Here is an 11,776-nt window from a genome sequence, read left to right as displayed (position 1 = left end):
AAGCACAGGAACATGTGCGTCGTTTTTACGACGCCAAGCATCGGCCAGTGGAGTTTGCGGTTGGGGACTGGGTTCTTCTTCGACTCCTGCGTCATACCCAGTCTGTCGTGCCTGCCAGCAAGGGCAGGTTTGGGCCCAAGTATGCTGGACTATTTTGGGTGCTTGACCGTGTCCGCGAGGTGGCTTATCATTCACAGCTGTCGGAGGGGTCTTGAATCCATGACGTGTTCCATGTCGTGGTTCTCAAGGCCTTTTGGGAAATACCACTGTCATCACCGCCGGTCCTGCCTCCTCTTCGTTATGGTTGTCCACTGCTGCAGCCAGAAAGAATTCTTCATTCTCGCCTCAACCGTGGGGAATAGTTTGTTCTGGTCCAGTGGTCCGGTCTTCCCATCTCTGAAGCTACGTGGGAACCTGTGGAAGATTTCCATGAAGCTTATCCGGCGTTTTAGGTCGGGGACGAGCTGTTTCCGAAGGACGGGAGAGATGTTATGACCGGCAACATATACAAGAGGAGGGATAGGGGAGCTAGTGGCTGATAGGGGGAGCTGTGCTGCGCACGGCTGCCCAGCCACAGTGCCATCAGGGGAGTTCCCTGATTTTAGGAGTCTTAGTTATTTAATTCTATCCATAGAGATTTGTTAGCTAGAGTTTGTTAGGGTTTAGAGTTCTTATCAGGTTTTGTCAAGGACTACTATAAGAGTTCGGTTTGGTTAATGAAAAGGGCTTACCCCAGGGTTGAGATTTATATCTCCCTAGGGCGCCTGGCGCCTCCCCCTACCTCTGCTCCTAGATCTATAGCAACCAGCCACGGCTCCAGCTCGCCGCCGGCTGCAGCGCCCACACCTGCCTGTCTCCCCTTCATACTTCCTTTGCAGCAAGACGCGCCGTAACACTTACTAATGAGGAGCCAGGTGTCAACATGCAACCTGTGGCTACCGATGATAATGTGTTTAGGAATAATTTAGCTGATAACACCGAGCATGACAATGGCATTTTTCAGCTACTACACGATATATATATGGAGGGCGGATTCCTTAGTGCTAAATAGTTGAACAAAAGTAGAGATAACGAGAAAGGATGGCAAAACACCATTGTATCGCATTGTCTAGTGAGCAAACTTAAAGCCGACATCATGCTATTAGAGTTTAAATCTGCGCATAGATTGAGCGGTAAATGCTTCTATGACTTATTAGGTGTAGTGAGAAAACTGATCCCAGACCCTTACGAGTTGCCTGAAAAGACATAACTGGCCAAAGAAATGATCTTCCTAATCGGCCTCAAGCTTGAAAAAAAAATCCATACATGTCACCAACAATGGCGGGAGTGTCTAGCTCGATGTTAGCAACAGTGGCGACGCAAGCTCAGGTCTGCACGGCTGGTAAGATGGGCGCTGGTGCATAGAGGAGGAGAAGTGTAGGGGTGGGAGACAAAGTTGGGTGAATTCCATGATCTGCACGTCTAAACATAAAATTGATTTGCCATTTCACTGGATATCTACAGGGAAATTCATCTACATCCCAACAATAGATTTGGTATGGCAGCACATTGCCAATGCTAGGTTGATTTAATATCGCTATCCAATTTAATTCTTGGCTCAATATCTACATCCAAAGGTAAAATCGGATAGGACTTTTATGCTCTAGAGAGTTGAGGGACACAAAGATACAGAGATCGACCAAATTTGGAGGAAAATTAGAGTTATGTACTCATGTGTCAGTTTAGACACAGAAAAGAAAAATAAAATACTTACCTTACAAAAATACTTAATCATTGACTAGTATCTCTGCACATTATATATGTCCAGGTTGTATTCATGACAGGTGATGAGGTTAAGATACTGTACAGCTCCTACCTGACCCTGTAACATGATACACCTCTTTCATCAACAAGCAGCCATCTTTAGTGTATGCCTCATCGAGTAACGCACAAACAGAGCCACATTCAGTAAGCTAAGAGTGGCTATCATCCAGAAGAAATAGTCCAGGTGGCCTTGGTTCAGGTTATCTGGAATCCACCCAGGCGCTCAGCGGCGTGTTGTTGCCACTGCGACAATGCTGAGCAAGAGTGAGTTCATGTAGGACGCAAACGCTAGCGCCAGCTGTCCGAGCGCTGCGCACAGGCTCTTCATGGTCTCGGGGGACTGGTCGTAGAAAAACTCGGTCGCGCCGACGCCGGCAAACACCTGGGCTGCGCCGTGGACGACATGGAGCGGCACCTGCCACAGGATGCTCATTGGCACAGGCGCATCCGGATCTCTCATGCCGCTGGCCTCCGCCACCGCTAGCCTCCTCGTCTCGAGCAGCGCTGCGTACACCATGGTGAGCATGGACAGCGCTAGGCCGATCCCGAGGCGCTGTGCTTGGGAGAAGCCCTTTTCCTTGCCAGTGAAGCGTCGTGCGAGCGGCACCAGTGCCATTTCGTAGATAGGGACCCAGACCAGGCAACTGATCACTCCGACGACGGACATAGACGCAGGTGGGATGGTGAAGGAGCCAACACGGTTATCCATGAACATGCGCTGCTCAACCAACGTCGATGGCATCTGCGCGTCGACCGCGTAGACGATAACGAAAGATGCCCAGATGGGTGACATCCGCAGCAGCATCTTCAGCTCCTCAACCTGTGTCACTGTGCAGAGCCTCCATGAGCACAGTGGCACCGTGGATTCGTTGTCTGATGGAGCCGATACAATAGCAGCCTTGTCGAAGAACCTGCAGAACATGTTTTTAAGCAGGGAACCGTGGCTTTGTTTCAAGTTTATATTTTCCAGGCGACAATTCAAGCATGTTGCTACAATTGTTTCCTACTGATGTTCTTGAAGCAAACTTCATATTTTCCATTGTACTTGTAGGGGTGATGGTTCAAAACAAAACAATATTGACTTTTAATCAGAACAAAATTTCGGTAGTTCACTACTGGTAGGGGTTAACTTATATGTGTCCGTTATGTTGTGAACACCAATACCGAGATGGCTAGATATAGAGACATACTCCCTCCATCTGAAAATAGATGACGCTTCTAACTTTTAATATCATGTTTGACATTTGTCTTATTTAGTTTATTTTTTACAAATAATAAAATAAATATGTCATTACTAAAGTATCACTAATGATAAAATAAGTCATAGCAAAATAAATAATATTTACACAAATTTTGAATAGCACGAACAATCAAATAAGATGTCTAAGGATGGAGGGAGTACAAATTAAAGTGGTGAAATATCACATACTAGTGTAGTGTCTAAATACATACACAATATATACATCTACCCCCCCCCCCCTAACTCATGGTGGTTCAATAACATTGAGTTTGAGAGCACCATGTTGCACCCTAGTTTGTTCCTTGGTGAAAAAATCTATGAACCTCGGAAGGCACATGGCCATGAGTGCCAATATGATAATGTAATTCTGACCTTATATAAGAGGCATCAACTCCAATATGATTGGTAAGTTCATGCTTCAAAGGATTGTCCCTACCAATACTATTGTTATTTATAAGAAAACACAAGTTGGAGAGAACTAAGAAAATGCATACACAGTATTATTTATTGATGATCTTATGTAAGAAAACACATTAAGCTAAGAGAGAGCGGAATGATCCATTTGCCCCAAGTTGGAGAGAGCTAGAGCAAGAAAAGAAAGAGACAGCGAAAAATGGTTCCACGAAGAAATGTAGACGCAGTGGACCTGGGTACGGGAAGAAATACAAGACTCTCAATAAGCGCAAGTCAAGTAGGCACAATGAACTGGAGTAGGAGAAGAAATAAACTGAGCTCGGTGTTCACTTGTACCTAAAGAATGTGGGCGTAGTTGATAATAGCAAGTGGGATAATCGAGGGGCACACCATCACTAGGTACAAGAGAACACCAAGCTCCAAATGTGGAGTAAAGTTAGTGATCACACTAGGTGTACAACTGGCATAGGATCAACTACAGGTGCGGAGCAACTAAAAGTAGGTGGAGTAAAAGGAAGAGGAAGAGGTGTAGGCAGCAGGGGCGAAAGAGAAGAAGGTGGTAGGGAAAAAGAAAAATCATGTAGAGTAAGGAAGGTGAGGGACAGAATGGCGCTAGACGGGCTGGTGGAGGAATGAGGATAATAACATTGTGATTCATCAAAAGTGACATCCGGAGAAATCCTCACCTGATGTGCAATAGGATCATATCAACGATAAACCTTATGTTTTGTGGCTGTATCCATGAAAGACATACTCAATTGAATGAGCAGTCAGCATGGTTCGCTCATGACATGGAAAAAGAACATGGAACAAATAACTAGAACAATGGATATGGCTACAGGGAAGGGGAGCATCAAAAAGGTGTTAGTAGGGAGTAGAGCCTTCACTAGAAATGAGGAGCGAGACTAGTGGAAATGGGAAGGGCACAAGTTTTGTGTCCATAATATTATGATGGTTACACTTATTCTTGTGTCAAGGCATCTCATCATATCCTAGCTAGGCATTACAATAGCTACAAAGAACACCAGAAGAAGTCCCCACCGCCACTACTGAAGACTGATATGGCATGGGAGGTGGCTGTAAAGTTACCTAGGACGGTGTGGCAGCCAGCATAGATGGTTGTTGCTACTCACACCAGCTATATGAAGGAACATCTCCTTGGCCCATAGCATAGGGCATCGTTTTGGCATGTGATGGGAAAAGATAACGAGTGAGAAACTATACTAGAACAATCTCCAATTCAAGACAAAGTTGAGAGAGAAACCTATGATGGCAAAGAGCCTCTCGAGCTTTAGTGGTGCTCACAACACTAGCAAGTACTAACACCACTGAACTTAGGACCCAAAATGTTCATACAATGGTAGTTAATAGACATATAACGGTGCAAGTCCTCGATAGTGGAGTCAAGCTAGCGAAGCACCTGAGCCTCCTCAAAGATATCAAGGTACATCACCTCATTACGAATCTTGTAACTACAATAGAGGTGAACACACATTAGGTGTGTAGTAGCAAGGCCGTGGAGGGACATCAAAGGTTGACCTCAATGCCCGCAAGCAAGATGGCCTTGGCAATGGCCATCTCACGTAGCCAAGTCTAGCAGACACTGAGATTAGGTCAATAGCCCTCCACCTCGGCCTCAAATGCCTCATGCAAAGCACTCTTAGCGTCATCACCAACATTCAGCAAATATGCGAGCGGCATGGGAAGACCAAGATGTAGCAAACATGTCCACTCACTAGTGAGATAACCCCAAAGCTATTGACTGTCCATGTGAACCTCCATGTGAAAGATAAATCCACTCCAATTGGTGTCATTAAAGATGATTGAACATCGAGGAACAGGAACATACATCCAGATGAGAGGAGGATACCATGAAGTCTACTAGCTCAACTCACCGTGCCTCCCTATCTCTTATTTTAAGGACACACAAGAGGTATAGAACAGAACAACAGACGAGTGGTGGCATCGCAATGGAGGGACCTACGGGTGGCTAAGACAACAACCTACAGGTAGGGCCTGCGGACAATGATGGCTCAGCAGCAGGCGCTCACATAGCCAACAGAGGGCATTGCCACAATCAGGCGCTCACATGGGCAGCAGAGGCAGCGCAACCACGGTCGTGGTTCGCGCGGGTGGCAACCCCATGCAGGACCTTCGGGCGGTGAAGGTGGTAGCTACGTGTAGGACATGTGCAAGAGGTGGAGGTGGGAAAGGGAGTTGAGGGTAGTGGGGAAAATCTCACCGGTGGAAGCTCAATGATGACTTGCCGGCTAGTGGCGTCGTGGCCAAGTGAGGATAGATCAGATCTAACACTATAGCTCCGTTACCATGTTATGCATAGCAACTCAAGTCTATTCCAATATCCAAAGGGCAAGATATGCAGATATACAAAGTGCAGATAACACCCGTTAGTGGCTAAATAAATACACAGTACATACATCTAACAAGTTAGACTTACTTGTCATATAGGAGTGCTTTACATTACCTGAATTCATTGGTATGCTCGATTTTGTAACTTGCGTCAGTTCCAGAAGGCTCATATAGAAGAGAGCTATCATCCGGCAGTTTGATATGCCACTTCCTGACAGCTGCAACAACCACTTGAAGTATGCTCGTAAGGGGGCTTACTCCCATTTTCCGAAACCTGTATACCCTGGAGCCAGCTAAAAATGCAGGGAAACAGATGAGCATGAGCACTGTCGGTATGACGTAGCTGACTGCCCACCCAACATTGTCCTGCAGCCAAACAATCACAGTTCCAGACAGCAGGTTGCTGGTGTTGATCAAGAAGAAGTACCAGCTGAAGAAGGAGCCCTTGGTCACCAGCTCTGCATGGTCATTGGTGTCAAATTGGTCAGCCCCAAAGGATGACGTGCATGGCTTGACACCACCGCTGGCAATGGCAGCGATGTACATTCCAAGGTAAACGAATGCTCGATGAACGCTGCCCCCATGGTCAGAAGATGTTGAGAATATGGGAAGGGATGCAGAGGCTATAAGAACGACCATTGCCTGTGATGAAAATGGAAGGGTATGTATATATATATAATAATATATTCAGAGTTGTAGACATGGACAAGCAACGGACAGTGCGAAGAAAATTTGTTGAAATGCTTTCTTTGAACTTACAACCACATAAAGTGGGAAGAAACCGACAATTGTCCAGTATCTCCCCCAGTAAGTGTCTGCAATGAAACCCCCAAAAAGTGGCGTGAAGAAGCAAGCTCCGACCCAGGCGGACATATTCCTGGCTGCAGTGACTTTGCTTTCGTGGAGAACAGCGGTGAGATAGGTCACCAAGTTCTTTGAGATTGTGAAGAAAGCCATGCACTCGCAGAACTCAACACCTAAGTCCATGATGTTCAATCAGTTAACTAGCTGTTATGCAGAATTATAAAGAAAGGAAGAGCAGGAGCAATTTGGACATCGTGAGCTGCTCTTTACTAGTAGTCCTTCCGCTCCAAATTACAAGTCGTTTTGAATTTCCTATCAGCATAGCTTTTGCCAAACTATAAGTCATTTTGACTTTCCTATGTCCATAAATTTTGAATAAGACGAGTGATCAAACTTGAGTAAAAAAAGTCAAATATCTTATAATTTGGGATGAAGAGAGTATTTAGTAGGTGTATAGCAAAAGTAATATATTCCTATATAAGAAGCCAAAACAATTTATAATTTGGAATGGAGGGAGTACCTAAGATGAGGAAGCATGCCCTCCATTTCCCTGTGCTGTGCTTGAGAGCAGGCTGCTTGTTGATATCAACTGATCCATCTCTTGTATATTCTGAAGTTGCACCCTGCATGACATGACTGAGTTTCGGGATTCAGTTCGCAATTAACAAAACCTGTGGTTATCTACTGTGATAAATTACTGTCTGAGGCTGTAATGAAAACATAGTACTCTACTATAGCTAGGCCAAAGGGGGGAAAAAGAGAGTTACCTGAGGAGAAGGATGGAGATGAAGGAGGGGTCTCTCCTCATCTCCTGCTTCCATGGCAGTAGAGCTCTTTCGAAGCAAAGCTTTCACTGAGGGAATGGAGTCTGCAGGCTCTGCAGGAGATCGAGCCTTTAGTGCGCGGCAGAATACTTTTTGAAGCAGCTGATAAAAAAGGTGCTTTGGCTGCTCTTTTGATCAGGACGGGTGTCCTGTTTGTAGGACATTGTGTTTCCCTTTGGAAAAGAACACAGTGATTTGCATTGATGGTAATTAGAGGGACACTAAGTATCAGTTATTACAAGACAAGGCGAGGGATTATTACAAGAAGGTGGTTGCCTGGGATCCTCCGGAATATTGGAGATTTTGCTGCTCAACTGGCAGCGTTTTTTAGGGCATGTCAAGCACCACTAACACTAGTAGGGCAAATAGCGCGGTGGGTGATTGATTGTCCAGGCCAAGGCCGGCACGTGCGGCCCGAATGGAAGGCGAAATATCGCTGTAATGAAACTGATATATCATGGTAGCCAACAAAATAGGCAAAGTGCTACTGTCGAGACCAGAACCACCGGTCCATACCATTACGAAAACGATGGCTTGGCATTTTTAATTTTGCTCCATTTTGTTCCACCCTTCTCACATCCTGTAGGGACGCAATTTCTCCTGGTCATTAGAGCAGTGCTAACATGAAACTATCATAGTTTCTATAGCTTTAAATACTATATATACCAAAGGAAAAAACTTCTCATCTTCTGAGAGCTCTTTTCAAGCAATTTGAGAAAACGGAGCCTGCACTGCAGGCTCTGCAGCAAAGCTTTCACTGCGCGGCAGAGTACTTTTGATGCAGATGATAGAGAGCTGCTTGGCTGCTCTTTTGATCAGGACACGTATCTTGGTAGGACATTTTGTCCCCTTTGAAAATAGAGCATTGTTGTGATGTGATTAGAGGGATGCTAAGTACAGTACAGTTATTACAAGGAGAGGGTACCTGTACAGTGGCTGCTTTCGCGAAGTCGTAATTTCGTCCCCAAACCTAGCGACTGCTGTATCGTACTAAATCAGTACGGTTGATTAGCGCATGGGTTTTAACGCCGTATGAGTATGACAGACGAAACGTCGCTCTCCACTGAAGCTAGCTGATATCTTGGTACCCAACAAAATTGGCAAAGTACTGATGTCGAGATCGGTCCGTATCATAAAGGAAACGATGGCTTTCACATTTTCTATTTTGCTTTATTCTGTTCCTCCTACGCAAGCACACGCATGCGGAACTTTCAATTAATTCCGCTTCCCACCTCTCACCCACATCCAGTAATTACTTTAACTAGAAATTACTGGACATCTCACTTCTAACTTACTCCCGACCTTGTGAGTTACTCCCTTTCTCGTAAAATAAATGCACATCTCACTTCTGAAGCCAAATTTATTTTAGTTTAACTAGAAATATAGAGAATAATATGAATAATTGTATCATCAAATAATTAAGCTTACTAGGGAAGCATATTTCATATTCTATCCAATGATATTTATTATACATTATAAATATATTAGTATACTCCTTCCGTACTGATATTAGAGGTCGTTCTGGCGTCGCAGAAAATAAATCAAAAGAAGTTGTTCTGGCGTCCGAGTGAAGAATTGGATGCGGCTGCCCGTCGCGCTTCGGCTTCCGCGCCGCACTTTAATGCAGGAGACAGTCGAGCCGTCAGACCTGCTGCACGGTGAGCACAAAACGAACGAAAATGACGCACCCAAGCAAAACAAACGAGCGAACAAAAAAAATTCGCGCAGCCACGCGCCATCGGAAATCAAAACATATATTATAGCCAAGAGGTTCAAACGCTGGATCACCAGCCTCGGGGCGTGGAGCGCTTACCATGCTACAGAAAACTGTTATATAAGGACACCAACAGCCTTATTTAATAACAGAAAAAAAGAAAAAAACCCATAATTAATCGTTCTTTGGCACTCCTTGATACGCGCAATCATGTCCTGAACAACTTCTAATACCAGTATAGAGGGAGTATGTTTAATTTGTATATATTTGATCAAAATTTAAAAGGTTTGACTCTTCGAGAAGCGACATAGTGCATTTATCTTGTTACAGTGAAAGTATATTTTTAGATAATAGATAGAAATCTAGCATCTATATCCACAATGAATTATTGGATATACACGGCCAAAGTTTATAAGAGTCTAACTCTAAGCCTACACAAAAAAAAAACAGTAAGACTAAGAGACCTATAAATACTAAGCTTTCAACTCTTATGCCCTCGTTTCAAACTTGTTTTGATCTTGTGTAAGTAGTAATCCTTCGCATCTAAGTTTACTTAGAAATTTTTTATATCAGGCCTCAAAATTGGATCTTGTGCAATAGCAATCGATCATATTCACATTTACTTAGAGTTTGTTTGGTTGCCTGGTACTATTTGCCATGCATAAAGTTAGGCTTGCCACACATTTACTTAGGCATTCATTGAGTATTGAATTTTGGCTCCCTACACCGAAGAGAAGCATTTTCCAGAACTTTTTGCGTCAAATGTGTGGCTTGCGTTTCCTCGACCCTCACCACACAGTGTTTTGCCACCAATGCAAACCTCCTGCTCCATTGATGCGCCGCTATCCAAGCCCCCGCCCCACCCTACCCGTCCCACCATGACATGCTCAGCTCAGTGAGGCGCCTTGACCGTGAGGACGCAGCCTATCACGAGGTCTCCCTTGGCCGTAATGATGCGGAGGAAGTAGCACACAACGCAAGTGGGTCGTGGAAGCACGAGTGATGGTATATATGGCCACCATGTCGTGCCGGCACGGCACTGTGTCGTGTCGCGTCGGGCCGCCGTGTCGTGCCTGGCCATGCCATGGGCCAATTTCCCGTGCCGTGCCGCCCATGGTCCATGGCCATTTTTGCCGTGCCATGCCTGCCCGTGGCCCGTCAGCCGAGACAAAACTCAATCTCAATAGGAAATTCACAAGTGTTCAAACTTCAAAGCACTTCTTCATTTTCATATCAGTTCAGTTCAAAGTTTCAAACTTCAAAGAAATAGCACACAAAGACAAAGAACAACACACAAAGACAAGATTATATGAAAATGATTACCAAAGGAGTTGTTGTGTAATGCTGCATTGTTAAAAACTCACCCTTGTGAGAAACCTAGAAAGAAAAAGAGTACAGCCAGCTCAAAGTTCACAAATCACAATCACAAGTCTTAGTTCTATCCTACTACAATAGCCAACATCAGTGGCAAATGAGTTCACTTCACAACAAGAAGCCTTAAATGTTCTTCTAGCCTATTACAAAAGCCCAATAGTGTCAACAAGAAGCAGCAAATATTCATACTTCTTCATGCTTCAAGTCCAAGCTTCATCACATGGTGACTATGCCTGACAGGTGACAACCACTACCAAAAGTACAACTACCTGCAAAATGGAACAAGTCTCGGTGAATCATTGATGGAACTTGAAGATGTAAATGTAAACAATTTAGTGATGACTACCTCTCCTTTTTATTCTTCTTCTACCCACTAGCACCAGAAGTACCACCACTGCCGCTTCCGCTTCCTTCGCCTTCATCTAGCAACAAATTGTCGAAAACTTCTCCAGGTCGACGTCCTCAGGTGCATGCTATTCCTTTCTTGCTGCTTGGTCCCAGTCCTTGATGTAGGTGAGCATCTCCACATGCTCTTTGGCAACAAGCACCGCCGCCGGTCTTCGAGTATCCTTGCTGTACAGCTGAAACAAGACTTAGAAGACACAGTATATACACGAATAAACATGATATCGCTAGCCATTATCGATAAGATGGGATAGGTTAGCTTGTGGCCACGCTGCCATAATAGTATGTCAAAGGACTCTCCCCAATCAGTGACAGGGTCACTGTCCAAGTATGTTGTTAGCTCATTGACACCAGTTATAGAAGATGAAGAGGGGAAACAGCTAGAGGAAGCACCAGGACCACCATAGATCTTTTCCCATGCCTGCTTCCTTTTACCAGAAGGAGCACTAGGCATAGGAGGCCTTTCAGACTGAGCTGCATCAAATTTTCTGCTCATACTTGCTAAATAATCTGGTTATTTCGTCTTTCACATCACCATAGTGAAGACTATAAGAGGTACCAGTATGTTTAGCAAGTAACTCAAGCACATTAAAGAAGCCTTTCATCTTAGCTCTAGGATCCAGAATGAATGCATAAGAATACAACAATGGAATGTTCTCCCAATACTGAAGGAACTTAAGTTTCATAGGAGCTGCAATACTTCTAAAGCTAGCATCATTTTCAGCTGTATGCAAATGCTCAGCAAAGTCAAGGATATGATGCATCATAAGTGGAGCAGTGGGATAGTAAACACCAGACAACACACAAGTTGCATCATAAAACAACTCC

The 11,776-nt window shown here is 44.5% G+C and overlaps 1 protein-coding gene across 1 annotated transcript; it reads right to left on the bottom strand.

The window, feature by feature from the left end:
• On the bottom strand, nt 1,707-7,764 carry LOC8083625 (protein NRT1/ PTR FAMILY 8.3). Its single transcript, XM_002464764.2, has 5 exons — nt 7,399-7,764; nt 7,152-7,267; nt 6,587-6,804; nt 5,943-6,469; nt 1,707-2,714 (listed from the first exon to the last, which is right to left on the bottom strand). The coding sequence occupies exons 1-5, from the start codon at nt 7,437-7,439 to the stop codon at nt 2,027-2,029; spliced, it is 1,590 nt and encodes a 529-aa protein (XP_002464809.2). The 5' UTR covers nt 7,440-7,764; the 3' UTR covers nt 1,707-2,026.

Source organism: Sorghum bicolor, chromosome 1, assembly GCF_000003195.3.
Source record: "Sorghum bicolor cultivar BTx623 chromosome 1, Sorghum_bicolor_NCBIv3, whole genome shotgun sequence".
Taxonomy (NCBI): domain Eukaryota; kingdom Viridiplantae; phylum Streptophyta; class Magnoliopsida; order Poales; family Poaceae; genus Sorghum; species Sorghum bicolor.
Note: the sequence above shows the minus strand (reverse complement) of the source record. Positions and strands in the feature narration are given on the sequence as shown.

Excerpts from the sequence above, each read along its gene's own strand:
- LOC8083625 (XM_002464764.2), bottom strand. The coding sequence starts at position 7,439 with ATGAGGAGAGACCCCTCCTTCATCTCCATCCTTCTCCTCAG. Across the intron at positions 6,470-6,586 it reads TCTTCCCACTTTATGTGGTT|GCAATGGTCGTTCTTATAGC; the intron begins GTAAGTTCAAAG and ends TTTTCATCACAG. Across the intron at positions 2,715-5,942 it reads GAGCATACCAATGAATTCAG|GTTCTTCGACAAGGCTGCTA; the intron begins GTAATGTAAAGC and ends CATGTTCTGCAG.